Below are 14,656 nucleotides of genomic sequence, written 5' to 3'. Positions count from 1 at the left end.
TAATGTCATACGCAAATCGGTCTGTGCAGTGACTCGCGGAGTATTTTGACCAGAATTATTGTACATATTGAGTGCATTAGACGGAATATTCAATATGCGGATATCAAATAAACGTTAATGTTATCATTATACTTATATAATAAATAAAAAGTTCCTTTATTTTTTTTCAGATTTTTTTCCAACAAGTGTTTCCATAGCAACTTTTCTATTGAAATCTTACAGCCAACAATAGCCAACAATCAAAGACATATGAGACCCAGGCACACAAACATGGTAAGAACAAACTCTGAAGCAGTTTGAGTTTATTTATTTTTTCTAATTATATTATTCAAATTATGTTTAAACGGATTTTATTAATATACAATTTGGAATTAATATGCAGGCTTTTAGAAAAAGTACAATCCTCATGTGATGCCTATACTTATCAAAATGAATCATGCTTTTACTATAGTAAGTGTAGTAATGATTTTGGAAGAGAAACTTACATACTATTGATAGTTTAATTACAAATATTAAATATTTTGAGACTATATCACATTTGTATTGCTTTACTACATATAAAATTTAAAACTATTATGCCAACAAGCTAAATGTGTTTGTATGATATGAAAAATTTGTACTTCAGATTGAAACAGATGTGTATTAAAGTACAATGGATTCCCTGGAAGCTTACTGGACCTATTTAGTGAGCTGCTCTCAGTCCTTAATACAGGATCATGGCTACTGGACATTGGAAGGTCAGAAAGGCAGGAGTCTTCAAGACATTGTAATGGTCAAACTGAGCCGCTTGCTTTTGAAGAATCTAGATCAGATCGGATCATGCAGATCACTTAGGATTTGCATCTTGGCTGACAACTTCCTGACCAGGATTGAAGCTGTAATGGAGTGCGCATGCTTGGTTAAGTTAGATCTGAAAGGAAATCAGGTATTTAACTTATTCGTTCAATTGTATTTGATTCCCAAATATTGTATTTGTTTTATTTAATGTGAACAGATTCAATCTTTCTTCTTAGATTGTCCAGCTCCCTGACGCTTCATGTTGGAGTCAACTCAAAGAATTACAACTCCTTTATCTCCATGACAACAACATGGCAAGCTGGAATAATATTAATGGCCTGTCTGGCTGTTTAAACCTGACCGCATTAACTCTCTTTGATAGTCCACTCAGCTTAAAGAAGAACTACAGGCACTGCGTGGTCAACAACATATTGTCACTGAAGGCCCTGGACAACTATGTTATCTCAGATGAGGAAATCATCCAGAACTGGTCTCTTCCCTTTCAATTTAAAGCAATGAAACCACACTTTCATGTCAATCTGTATTCATCAAAGCAGGTTGGTGCTCATTATTTTACCTCAGTCCGTATGTGTTTATGTCCATACTAAAGTTTCATGTTTTTTCCCTAACCAGGACTCATTTGAGACACAGATCAAAGCCGTGTATAGGGTATTCGCTGAGATCAACAGGATTCAGGCTTTTTATTGCCCTACACTTATCATACAGCGCTGGATTCGGGGCCATTTAATTAGAAAAAGTCTTGGGTATGTTTATTTTTTACTGTTTACTTTTTTGTTTCATTATGAAGTGTTAAAGGTTTTTCATTGTCAGTCTTTGTAGTACAAAGAAGGAAGGGGCTGAGAAATCAATCATTTCCACCCGAAATATAAGTGCAGAAACGAAGCAGGTATCACAACAATCTTTGAAAGTCTTGGAAGTGATCACCAGGAACCCCAGTCAGCTGGTATGTATTTGTGTTTGGCATTTAGCTACATACAGCCGCGGAAAAAAGAGATCATTCAAAATTTTATTTCAAATGAGCATTTCTAGATGAATTGTGTCCATTCCAGTCTCCACCTCAGGAGTGACACAAAATCATCCAACGTCAATGTCAAAGACTGACAGCGTGACGAGACACATGAAAACTATGATAAAAATTCTGGTTATCACATGATTTATAAATCTATATACATGTATAAATATAACTGTTGTTTTGCTTAAAAGTGAATATGAACTTTATATGAATAATATATGTCTGAATATTTATTATATGCAATATTTGAGATCTTTATTTTATTTTGACATGTTTCTAGAGTTTTCATTTTCTTTATTCAATATTTTTTGTTTTATTTTACAAACAATTAGTAGTTAGTAGTTCACAGAATGAATTTTTTTTTTAATTTGACCTAAACACATACTCAAGAATAGTAAATTATAAAATCAGAAAAAACGGTCTCTGAAATAATCAGAGTTAATTTGTTCTGCGGCTGTATATAGTGATTTTAATACACCATAAATAAATAAATAAATAATTGTTAATGGTTTCTGGGTAGACCTGTAATCTTATTATAATGAAACATTTTATTTTTTATCCTTAAAGGGACAGTTCACCCCAAGTCTGTCATCTCACTCATTTTATCACTGTTTTGAGTAAACTTTTCATTAAAAAACAATAATCAGTATTTATTAACACTACTAATGTTAGTACATTTCAGACTTTTTATGTGTACTGTTTATCTTTAAAACCTGTTAACTGTCGGAGCCCTTTGTGAGCCTACACATGAAAACACATGTTGGAACTGAAATGGCGGTAACTCATGAATTCTTTGGAATACAGACTAACGGTTGGTCTTGTTTGAAAAAAGAAAAGTAGCTGATTATTGTTTAAAAAAAAAAAACACAAAAAATTTAAAGGTATGTTGTTAGGTTTATTGTAAAAATAAATAAAAAATGTTTTTTTTTTTCTTTGATTAAAAAATATATTAAGAAAATACGGGTCGCAAAAGGAAAGCAAAAAATCTAAGCACACTCTTTATAAAAAATAATCAATTACTCTCCCTACATAAATTATTTTTAGAAACACCAAAGACATCTGTATTTCAGAGTGTTAGACCTTTCCAATGATATATAGTTTGTCATGATTCGATTAGAAATTACATGCACAATATTGACGCAAACGTAGGTGTCCCGTATGCGGAACGGGAGACAGTTTACGGGCTACTGCACTGGGGCTTTGCATTGTTTTTGATGCATTGTGTTTCTCAGTCAAAGGAACTGCTGAAGACAGATGTGCTGTTCAAAACGCTGCATGTAAACTTAAACAGACTGATGCAAGCTGGCGACCCAGAGGTAATATCACATTTCTTAAATTAAACATTATATATTCATGTCAAATTCCCTATTAAAGCATTATTTTTACTCAGGTTTCATGTAAGGCTACAATTGCTTATACATATAACAGCCAGCTTGACAAGACTTCACCATACAGCACCCCTCAACAAAGTTTGAAATCTCAAGTCTATCTTAACTTATGTGACCAAGGTAAAGGAAATGCCACATTACCTAATGATAAGGCATTAAAGACTGATTTGGTTTATTTTGGCTTTGTTTATCTAGCTGCCAGTGGGCATGCTGATGTTGAAGTTGAGGAAAGAACATTTCATGTTGTTGGAATGAAGGTCCACCAGACAATACCACAGAGTGACACAATACAACACCGTAAAGCTGTGGTACAAGACATCCGTGACACCATCAACCACCTCCACACCCAGAGGCCTGGACTGCCCACTATACCACAGCCTCACTCACCTGCCATTCATTCAGCTAAGTATCTGATTAATCGCTGCCATGACACCATCAGCTTTACCCCATTTGAACTCATTGAAAAGGGCCGTCGAGCACATGAGAAGGCTGAGATGCAGAGACACCTTGCCGAGAAGGTGACCGAGCGGCAGATTGACCGTGAGGTTGCCAAGGGTCACCGAAATGAGCTTATGGCAGCTCGGACGACAGAAGCACGCCTTCGCAAGGACCAGGACCGGGGAGACATGGTGAAAGCTTTTACTTTACAGCGAGCCAGGAGTGACCAGGACGTCCAGAAGGCACGTCATAAACACACCCAGTTCTTGGAGGAGAAGAGGCATAGAATACAAGATCAGGAGATGGTTTGCAGCTTCAGCAGACAGCACAACTCCCTAGCCAGGGTTGTTTTTAGATACAACACATGGAGCCAAGGAAACTACCAATAGAAGGATGAAAGGGTCATGTTGAGCATTTAACAAGCCAAGTCACAGAAGTACACAGTCAAGATGGAAATTTTACATGAAACTGTAAACACAATTGAAAATGACATTTGTGGACACATCTAAATGAGCTTATGGTGCCTGTTATTATGAAAAGACTTGATGGCCGTAGACAAGTTGGAGTAACTATTACTAAGATATCAATCAGAGCAAATAACATTTAATAGGAATACATTTTTCAAATAAAGATAAACATTTCTTAAATAAACACTGAAGAAATATTATTACAGGATAATTTAAAGTTCTTAGAAATTAACAGGTACAGTGAACAAATATTGCTACATGATGTTATAATTAATAATATTTCATTAAAATATGATTAAAAACAATCAAAAACAGGAACATCTCCTTCCAGATTGTAATGAAAAGGTAAGTGTTCTAAATCCGCATGATTTACAGAGGTAGAAAGTATAATTGAACACCTATCCAAAAAAAGGCAACAAAACTCTATGCAGATTGGTTTGTGAGTGACACAGGAAGTAACACATCGATCTTACCACCTATTTGAGGTTCATTAGATTTATTGTGACAATTCATCAAGAATGAAACCAGTGGCAATATACTAGCTTAATCTTCTGGCTCAAGATGCTTTTACATCATTGCACACAACCCTGAGTTCTAGCTTCTACTCTAAAAGTGACATTCTTTAAAAATAATTAAACATACAGCTGAATTTCAACAAAATCAAAGCTCGGGAGTGACATTAAGTCACCCAACAGCAATGTGAAAGACTGACAGTATGACAAGACACATAAACTGTAATAAAAATTCCGGCTATCACGTAATTTTTTTTTTGAATTTTCCTAAATACATGTACAAATATTACTATTTCTCCAGTATTAATTTTCTGTAATTAAATTAAAATAGAAACAATATTTTTATTTAAAATTTGTAAGAAATATTGTTAGTTGTTCACAGAATGAAACGAGATGATAATTTTCCTCAATACATATCTATAAATTGCAAATTCTAATAAACTTTTGAAATGGTTCCTTAATTTTCCCCGTGGCTGTATTTCTAATATTATAACATCTCATGTTCTCTAACGTGATTTGCGATGTATTAATGACCCAGACTGACCTTTCCAAATTTATAACATTCAAAGTTTTTTGTGTACCTGCGATTACATAATCTTTTGTACTGAACTCAAACTGGAAAGGCTTCATCCCAGAAGAATAACAAGGATCTTCACTGCTGGAGAGTCTCTCATAGCAAAATCTTGACCCTAACAATTCTATGAGAAACTGTATCGTATTAGAAGAGCAGAGAATGTCCACTTCACCCCTCAAGTTCTCTCACAGCACAGAGGTGGAAACTTAAGCCAAGCTGCCTTTATTTTTTTCCAGAAAAGTGTTACATGAGGAGAAGGTGCAGTAGAAGCTGGAGGAAAGCCCAGCGATGTCAGTGGAGATATAGGGCAGCACGCCTGGAGTGGCTTGATTGTAGTAAGAAATCTATGAGAAATGCATACACCAGCAGGTTTTGCCAGATGCACTTAACCGTTAATATTTTAAAACCTACACAGCAAGACCGGGTTACCGTTTTAAGCATTTTTAAACATCAGAAATAAACCATTATAAATGATGGATTTGGCGAAGTACATGCACATTATTTCAGTTAAATAGACTGTTGCTTTTAAACCCGTGTTGATTCTTGAACTTTGAGTCATTGGATCATTCGGTATGGCTTATTTATTACCTTAGTGTAAGAGCAATCCACTTTCCAGATACTGAAGCCAGCGCAGAGAACTTCTCCTCTGTTGTTGTCTTCATAGGGAGGATATGCAGGCAGGGTAACAGAACGTAGTGCAATCAAATAAGGCTCTCTGAAAAAGATATATTTATAATTTGTGCTATTTAGTCATTTGGATAGTTAGAAAACAAAACAGATTTTTTGATGCAACTGAAGCATACCCAGAATCACAAGGGCGCCTCCTGGAGGCCAGGAGGATGAAGTCCTGCAACTTGCCTCCTTTAGACACAGACGGGGTGACAACACGGTAAATGGTGTCGTCTTCGTGTGCTTCAGTTATCATTTCACACTCCCTGTATAATATTTTATTTACAAGAGAGATAAAATATATTATGCTTTAACTAGAGTTCACACTATATAAATGATGTTAAAGGAGCTGTTTGTTATTTTTTTGAGGGTCTATAGATAATATACATAACTATGTTTTCAGACGTGTGTAAAGACCTTATCTAATTAAGCGTTATGTTTTTATTACCAATGAGCTATTTCTATCTACATACGCCGCAGATCCCCTTACATGGACTTCGTCATGTTTTTTCTACAATAGCACGTAACGGACAAACTGCGCTAGAGTGCGTTTTGAAAATATGTAATTTCCTTTAGCAAAGAAGTAGAAACATGAATACATCGAAGTCAGTTGCAGTAGTGCTTCGAAAGGGAGGGATGGAGTGAGCAGTTGGTTGCAATTTACAACCTCACCACTAGATGCCACTAAATTTGATACACTGGACCTTTAAATTACTGCTCTGTTTATTTGGGCGGGACTATCTATAATAAAAAAGGAATTACATTATTCATATCGTATTCACATAACATTTCTATTAAAAAAAAAAAATTCTCATGTTGCTCTCCTTTGCATTGTTTGTTTTACTTGCAGATTCCATTACGATGCATTGTACATACTGGTAGTGGTAGTCCCATTCCTTTCTGCGCCTCAGATCAGACAGCAACAGAAACACCTGCTCTGCTGCAACGGCCACATGTGTCTCCACCTTAAAGCACAACGTTTGGTTCTCCTCCAGTGTGTATAAACTCACCTGTGCATAAAGTTTGATCTCATGAATTCCTGCTTTAACAGCATTTACACTTTTTCCCTAAGGCAATTCAACCAAGTAACCTCAGAAGAACACCCTAATTCTATTCAATACAATAAATAACGCTCATTGACCTTGTTTTTCTCGGAGGTTAAGACCCAGTTGGTCCGGGCATCCAACATCTTCAGTGCCGAAACATTGTTGTAACTGAGGTACATCTGTGATCAAGACAACACAATGTTGTGAATGGATTTTCACATTTATAAACCTCGGAAAAACAGGCTAATATACCTGGTTACTCTTATCCCACGGAACTGAGAGAGGAACTTCACTTTGCTTACAGGATATTATGTACTTCCTGTAAGAGGAGAGCACAAGCATGTCATCTTGTGACCTACGCTGGTTGGAACCAATAGTTCAACTAAGCTTTGTACATGGCATGTAGCCAGAGGTTATGAATAGGTTTATGATGTTTTATAATGTTCTCAGTATAAGACTAGAGCGCTTTTCCACCTTCGCGCCGAATCATTCTTGTTGCTTAATCGTTCCACTCCGTTCCGATCCATGCCAGCCGGTACTTAAATGGTTTGATTTTCCACCGCAGGGCTGATAACGGAAATTTTTAGAATGTAAACACAAACACGTCATTATCTGTTTTGTTTTCCACTTGGTAACACAAGAGCCTGAGCTATTACACAGCACAGTTAGACACCGTTGCCGAAAATTCCCAACGAGAACAGTTTGTAATCATGCCGTTTCGAACAAGGCTCACGTTGAACCATAACTGTAACCGTTTCAAACGGTTCAGCACGATGGTGGAAAAGCGCTCTATGACATAACCTCATTGTCCTACCTGTCAAGCCGTATTTTTTTTCTGGCTATAGCCTCCTGGAAACGCCTCTTACCATCCTAATCCACGACAAAACTACTTGTCAGTCACAGATTTTCCATGAAGAGATACATTTCATTTGATTTCCAGAAACCAGTCCAACAATTTCTACTGACAAGTCAAACTCTTCCACCATGCAAGGGATTTCAAGAATGTTAAACCACTCACCACAGGCTCAGGTCGTATCCTTGGCAACGTGCGTGGCTTCCTGTCATTGTCCAGGACCTCAAAAGTCATAAAGGCAGTGTTGATGTGCCGCAGCGGCTCTCCACCCTGATAGGCCTCTGCGCACACTCCAACCTCCATACTGGAATCGCACATGCAACACTTAGCATGTCAAGCTTCTTCAAGGACAAATGAAGCTTCGTTTTGTTTCCAAATTTAAAAATGATTTTACTGATACATGGCATTTCTTATTTATGCTATAGTGTATGGTATAACTTATCCCAGTGGCTAACTATATTTTTGACAATGAGTTACCTATCCTTGAAGGCATTATTTACAATGGATTTTAACACAAGTCTGTCTCCAATGTGGGAGGGGCCACGGAAGTGGAACATGTCTATCATCCGGAGAGTTGGGTGTGCATTACATAAACGACTAGAAGAGAAAGCAACAATTTAACATGATTTTTTAGTTGTAATGTACATCGAAAAAAATGCAACACAACAGGAATGATTTCCTCATAGTTAGAATTAAAGGGATGGTTCACTAAAAAATGAAAATTCTGAAATCATTTACTCTCCCTCTTGTCGTTTCAGACCTGTATGACTTTCTATCTTCCACAGAACACAACAGAAAATATTTGGATGAATGTTGGTAACCAAACAACAGCGGACCCTATTGACTTGTGTCAGGAACAATAGAAGTAAATTGGTGCCGCCGATGTTTGGTTACCGACATTCTTTAAAATATCTTATTTTGTGTTCTGCGGAATAAAGAAAGTCATACAGGTTTGAAAAGACAAGAACGGGAGTAAATTATGGCAGAATTATCATTTTTGGGGGAACTAGTCCTTTAAACCTCTGTTTAGAATACAACAGAATAAATATACACTTGGGAATTTTGTCAGAATATTGAGAAATACATAAAACTAAACAAAACAATGAAATAATTCAAACTAAAACTAATTATAGCTAAATGTCTACAGAATATTTTAATGTTTTCCTATGCAAGCTTAATAAAGGAAAGACTATTTAAGTGAAGACATTTGTAGATTTCTAAAAAAAGTGTTTAAAGGAGTGGTTCACTTTCAAAATCAATTTTTAAGATTATTTACTCACCCCCATGTCATACAAGAGGTTTCTGTATTTGTTTCTATAGTCGAAAAGAAATGAAGGTTTTTGATGAAAACATTCCAGGATTTTTCTCCATAAAGTGGACTTCAATGGATGATGGTCAAAGTTACAGTTTCAGTGCAGCTTCAAAGGGCTTTAAACGATACCAGACGATGAATAAGGTTCTTATCTAGTGAAATGATCGGTCATAAAAAAAGAAAATTGTATATGCTTTATAAACACAAATGCTCGAATTGCTCTGTTCTGCGATGCACGTTCATGACTTCACAAAATACGTAATTACGCTGAAAAGTCAAGAAGTACCGAGTCTGTGTCTCGGTACTTTTCATCAAAAGTCCACTAGGTCCACTTTTCATCAAAAACCTTAATTTCTTTTCGACTAAAGAAAAAAATATAAACATCTTGGATAATATGGGGGTGACTTAATTATCATGAACATTTATTTTGAAAGTGAACTACTCCTTTAAGCATCCCAACCAGGCTGACATAGTTTTTTCACTTATTTGTCAATAATGTGAGTCAGGGGCGGGACTATCGGTTTGACTGACCAACAGAGAACAGATGTACATTGGGTTTAAAAGGTTATAAAGAAATTACACACATGGATTTTATTATTGTATTTGACTGTATCGATAGTTCACCTGGCAGAAATAGTTGCCACGTTCTCCATCCAGGCCATGATTTGCCCACCGAAGGTGCTGACCTGGTGATTGGCATGAGGCGGGAGGACCAGCTCGACGCTTTCAACACGAGTCTTCTCTGCAGGCACTGCATCATGGTAATCCAGACCCGCACTCACTGAAAAACAAACATATACAGTAAAGCACCACTTATCAAAGCTGAGAGAGGAAGCTAAAACATCTTCTGTCTACTTTATTCATTTCAAACCACTTGACCCTTTGTAAGTAATCGGTGCACATCTATACGTTAAAATTAGTGTTGTCGGCATCCTCTTAAAGAGATACCAAACAACCCGAACGACACCTTTAATCAGAACACGGCTTTAGATTCATGACTCATGTGGCAAGTGATTTCTCTTCAAAGTCTTAGAAATAAACAAACACACCTGGAGAAAGTGAGCGAGCATCGGTCGTGCTCACCTGTCTGCGCCGAGCAGCTGCTGAGAAGATCAGTAATTATCTCTGCGTGGATTAGTCTCATCCTCCTGCGCTCGGCTGCGATGCTGTGCTCCATCTGCTCCCCCTGCGTTCGAGGAATTACCTGCTTCAGCTGTACCTGAGCAAACATCCCTCTGATGAATGAGAATTCTTACAAGACCCAATGGAGGATCAATCCAGGATCGGTAAAAACCAAATAAATCTTTTTTTTCTAGATCGGAAGCGTAAAGAAATGTGACATTTTTTATTGATCTGATTTGAATTGCATTTTTACCTTTCCTGCTTCGGTACGGCGGGCCACAAAAGTAGCAAATGCGTGGCAGACCTTCCATTTTCTGTCGCTGAAGAGATCTTCACAGCTCACCAATATTCCAACCTGAAACAAAGATCTAACATAATGAAATCATTCGCGTCATAAACCGAAAATGTTAAGTTAATGTTACCTCCATACTGGATGTGAAAGCTCTGTTGACTTTGGCGGTAATATTGACAACCTGTCCAACCCTGAAAATAAAACATTTGCTTAAAACTTTTTTAAGCAAAAACAGGCCTTATCACAGACTGTCTTTTCATATTTATAGTAGCTGTTACCACTGTGTGAAACTGTTGTTACCCTATTGTGGTTTCAAAGTAAATGTCGTCCACCGATGCTGTGATACAGGAACAACCAGCATGCCGCTCAGCTGCAAACACAAGGGCAAATATTGATAATTTATATAACAAGTGTTTGAACAGGTTCATTTTTCTAAAGCAAACACACGAGAAGTTGCCTGCTATTATATCATTCTGAATCTGAAGAGACTGAAAATGTGAAATCTGTGGAATAAAAAACCAGCAGACTTGATGCAACATTAAGAGAAGCATGTTGAGCTGTTACCAACCACCATCTGTGCTTTTCACAGTGCTACAAAAGTTCAGCCACATTCGGAGCGGTTAATATTTTTGCCTTTTATGAACAGCCAATCTAACAGCATACTGTATGCTGTGCTTTAGATGCTTTCTTCTATCTTTTGACTTTTTTGACCACCAGCTTCCCTTGATCAACCAGCTTCATCAGAAAAAACTGTGTTGGTTGAACAAACACGGCTCTGTTAGTCCACCAGCACTAATCTGCTTGGAACAACAGGTGCATTCTTTTTGGTTTACTATAATCTTTTCAACAATCATTTAACTTTTCATCGGCTTATTATTTTGCTTATTCACTTCAAAGATCAAAATCCAACCGTACTGACATCTCCATCTGTGATGTCTCAGGACTAGTAGTACATGCATATGGTGTGCGGGCGTGCACGTGGAAGTTGGAGGTGACGAAAAGATATTAAACCACCAAAAAGACTATTTTGTTTTCTGAGTTTTCTAAGATTCCTGAGTCATAAATAATTTGACAAATTTAAACAAGAAACAAAATCAATACAAAACCATCCGTTCAAAAGTAGGGTGATAGCAGCTCAATGTATCTCTATGTAGTGTAAGACAATGTAAGGAACAGTATTATCGTTTGGATAAAACTGATTCAATTTAATCTTTGAATGCAATAGAAGTTGATTTGGAAAAAAGAATAAATGTCAACCGATAATGCTTAAGTGTACATGTAAATTGGTATCTGACCGACCAGAGAGGCAGGCTGTGGAGTCCATCCACTTGAGAAGTTGTCCAGCACTGAGCTGTCCACAATGGTTGGCATGACAGGGGAGAACTATCTGACTCATTTTCACCTCAGTTTGGTTCCTGTACACCTCTACATTCTCAAGAATGCACAGCTCTTCTAGCGGCATAGGGTCTGTGGTCTCATTCGCCATGGTAGGGCTCTAGAATATAAAGAGATCTATAATTCTCATCAACAGTCAACAGTGGTAATGATCAGCAATGACATGAACATTATTGTTCATGTTAAACGTTCCTATTCTCATGCTTAACATGGTCATCCTGTTCAAAGAAGAGTTGGATGTATGATGTAGTATTTCTGTGCTTGATACACCCCCCCTCCTTTTTTAAGAAGTTTTTTATAAGTCTGAATCCCTGTTTCGTAACAGGGATCATAATCCTTTTATTAGGCAATTCTTTTGGAAAAGCTCGGCAAGGCAAAAGACATAACCTGTCCAACCGCCAACCGACGAGCAATAGTAAGACCCGCCTACCATCAAGATAGGCTACCCTGAATCAAGAACCTCGTACGATAGTGAGAGAAGTCAGTAGTTTGTTTCTTCACGGAATTTCAGTGATGGATGTTATATAAACGTTGGATATAATGCTGGATTTGGAGACTGTTTTAAGCAGAAAGATGGGGCTGTCCCAGTGCTAAAAGATGCTGGACATGAACCGCACGAGGTTAGTGAAACTAGGTCATATGTCTATGTTTTTGTTGGCAATCGGCATGTATGTGCATAATGTAGAAACACGAAGGGATTAATGCGATGATGTAATGTTATTGTGTGCTCTAGTTCCGTCCCCTCTGCCTGCCTCCAGCTGCTCGTGTTTTCCCAGAAATAGACGTGCAGTTGTATCTCTCTTTTATAAATGTGATCAACCTAAATACTCGAAGATACAACGTAAGCAATACTACTCTAATATAGGTACTAATATAGGTACAAAGATTAATATGAAATCGGCAGATTTCAAAGTGTAAACCCCACTTTAAAGGGTTAGTTCACCTTCAAAATGAAAATTCATTCATCATTTACACACCCTCTTGTCATTTCAAATCTGTATGACTTTTTTCTTCTGGAGGCAACAAAAGCATATATTTTGAAAAATGCTGGTAACAGAACAGCCCAGCCCCCCATTCACTTCTATTATAACCAATGCAAGTGAATGGTGAACATTCTTCGAAATATCTTTTTTTGTGTTATACACAAAGGTGAATTTTGAAGGTGAAGTACTCCTTTAAGGAGTTGACTTTTAAGTCATATCTTCTTTTTTGGGTTTTGTAAAATACCACATTTAAAGTAGGTAAATCTACTTAATTTGCACCAGATTCATAATCTGTGGAAATCCCTTTAGGAATGAATATGTGATGGCAGATTTATGAGAACGTGTATGAATTTTCAGAAGGAAATAAAACAAATATAAGAATCCAAAAATGATGTATTCATTAGCTGTTTTAGTCTTTGTCTTTCGATTTTAAAATAAATTTACCAGGAAACATAATGATGCATGATTATCTGAAAATCTAAATATAGTTCGTGGCAGGTGACCTATTTAAAGCTCGTGCTTAATATAACATAACGTAATTCAACTAAAGACCTCTACGTAAATAGAAACCCGTTTGTTTGTAAAAGTGACGTACTGCGATTATTTGGATTAGTCTTTTCACAATAGTTTTTAGATAGCATTTATTAATTGAAAGCATAAAACATTGGAGGAATTCAGCACAACCAATAAAGTGTCCCGTTATTCAGCATTAGGCGAAGCCTCTGTTCAGCTCTTACGCACTTGTCACATGTTTTAAAGTGTCATGACCTCCAGCAAAATCCGTGTAACCTGTTATTGACCGAAATCATTCTACACACTGATAAAGATGTCAGCAATGTGATGAGTTTGTGTAAATTAACGGTACGAAATTCTTTACACTATTAACACCACCACACACATAAATGGTTCAATATTAATAGTGCACGTTGTTTCGTGAGATATTCTAAGCATCGGACTCTAAAGTAAACTTCTTGGAACAGTTGGCTGGTTAAACATAAAAACAGAAAGGTAATCATCATACTTACGTGTAGAGGTTATGTGTTAATCCGCTCTCATTTGCGTGAAGACACAAACAATGTTTGCGTGGTGTCTGAATGGTTTATATATATTCATAAAAATAAATGTGGCATTCATGTTACCCCGTCACAAAGCGTCCACACACAGCGTCGCGCACGACTGATCCACAAGGCCTTATAGAGTTAAAGTGACGCCCACAAAACTTTTAAAGGTAGACCAATTGATTAAGAACAACCACCTTGTGAACATGTGTGCTTTCCTGTAGCTCAGTGGTAAGAGCAAGGTCGTGGGTTCGATCCCAGGGGATTGCACATACTTAAGTATAAAATGTATAGGTTAATGCAATGTAAGTCGCTTTGGATAAAGGCTTCTGGCAAATGCATAAATGTAAATGTGAACAATCATATTTCACATCGAAGTCAATAATCGGGGTGCAAGTGCGCTCTTTTGGAAATATTTCAAAATAGCAAATTTATTTCGATATCATGATGATAAATAAAAATATTCACAATCACATAAACTCTCAAATCAGCTTTAATAGATTTCTTATATAACCTGGTTATATGTTATTCTACTAAGTTAACTTGAAACCATTGACTAGACAATCATGAAGTCTATTCTGTAAAATCTAATAATATTACATATATTAAATATGAAATAATATGAAATCTAATAAATGGTCCCCTTTGCATTTATATTAATCAAACATAAAAAAATATTTATTGTTTGTTGGAACTTTTATTAACAATATTTGAAACAAAATAAAAGAAAATCATCT

The 14,656-nt window shown here is 36.7% G+C and overlaps 2 protein-coding genes across 6 annotated transcripts; one reads left to right on the top strand and one right to left on the bottom strand.

Moving 5' to 3' along the window:
• Window positions 1–31: 31 nt before the first annotated feature.
• lrriq3 (leucine rich repeats and IQ motif containing 3) lies at window positions 32–4,178 on the top strand. 3 transcript variants are annotated; one of them, XM_056729837.1, is made up of 8 exons: window positions 32–273; window positions 626–925; window positions 1,014–1,334; window positions 1,411–1,541; window positions 1,609–1,741; window positions 3,043–3,126; window positions 3,201–3,318; window positions 3,394–4,178. In XM_056729837.1, exons 2-8 carry the CDS (start codon window positions 653–655, stop codon window positions 4,023–4,025), a joined length of 1,692 nt encoding a protein of 563 aa, XP_056585815.1. In that variant the 5' UTR covers window positions 32–273; window positions 626–652; the 3' UTR covers window positions 4,026–4,178. The 3 variants fall into 3 exon arrangements, with proteins under 3 accessions (XP_056585815.1, XP_056585814.1, XP_056585813.1); XM_056729836.1 differs by having other exon boundaries at window positions 1,618–1,741; window positions 3,201–4,178; XM_056729835.1 differs by having other exon boundaries at window positions 3,201–4,178.
• Window positions 4,179–4,340: 162 nt separating this feature from the next.
• acot11b (acyl-CoA thioesterase 11b) lies at window positions 4,341–14,023 on the bottom strand. 3 transcript variants are annotated; one of them, XM_056729838.1, is made up of 16 exons: window positions 13,887–14,023; window positions 11,783–11,978; window positions 10,784–10,853; window positions 10,614–10,674; window positions 10,445–10,546; window positions 10,153–10,288; window positions 9,694–9,850; window positions 8,235–8,354; window positions 7,923–8,061; window positions 7,719–7,774; window positions 7,157–7,223; window positions 7,000–7,083; window positions 6,735–6,868; window positions 5,993–6,124; window positions 5,778–5,904; window positions 4,341–5,533 (listed from the first exon to the last, which is right to left on the bottom strand). In XM_056729838.1, exons 2-16 carry the CDS (start codon window positions 11,967–11,969, stop codon window positions 5,396–5,398), a joined length of 1,710 nt encoding a protein of 569 aa, XP_056585816.1. In that variant the 5' UTR covers window positions 11,970–11,978; window positions 13,887–14,023; the 3' UTR covers window positions 4,341–5,395. The 3 variants fall into 3 exon arrangements, with proteins under 3 accessions (XP_056585816.1, XP_056585817.1, XP_056585818.1); XM_056729839.1 differs by having other exon boundaries at window positions 10,153–10,282; XM_056729840.1 differs by lacking the exons at window positions 11,783–11,978; window positions 13,887–14,023 and having other exon boundaries at window positions 10,762–10,838.
• Between the last annotated feature and the right edge of the window lie 633 nt (window positions 14,024–14,656).

This window comes from Triplophysa dalaica, chromosome 18 (assembly GCF_015846415.1).
Source record: "Triplophysa dalaica isolate WHDGS20190420 chromosome 18, ASM1584641v1, whole genome shotgun sequence".
Classification (NCBI taxonomy): Eukaryota; Metazoa; Chordata; class Actinopteri; order Cypriniformes; family Nemacheilidae; genus Triplophysa; species Triplophysa dalaica.
The sequence above is the reverse complement of the archived record's forward strand: the minus strand, read 5'-3'. Positions and strand labels throughout refer to the sequence as shown.

Coding starts and splice junctions, on each gene's coding strand:
- lrriq3 (XM_056729835.1), top strand. CDS start 653: ATGGATTCCCTGGAAGCTTACTGGACCTATTTAGTGAGCTGCTCTCAG. Junction 1,542..1,608: donor TTAATTAGAAAAAGTCTTGG/GTATGTTTATTT, acceptor TTTCATTGTCAG/TCTTTGTAGTACAAAGAAGG. Junction 1,742..3,042: donor CCAGGAACCCCAGTCAGCTG/GTATGTATTTGT, acceptor TGTGTTTCTCAG/TCAAAGGAACTGCTGAAGAC.
- acot11b (XM_056729838.1), bottom strand. CDS start 11,969: ATGGCGAATGAGACCACAGACCCTATGCCGCTAGAAGAGCTGTGCATT. Junction 7,084..7,156: donor CGTGGGATAAGAGTAACCAG/GTATATTAGCCT, acceptor TCTTGATCACAG/ATGTACCTCAGTTACAACAA. Junction 5,534..5,777: donor TGGATTGCTCTTACACTAAG/GTAATAAATAAG, acceptor CATTTCTCATAG/ATTTCTTACTACAATCAAGC.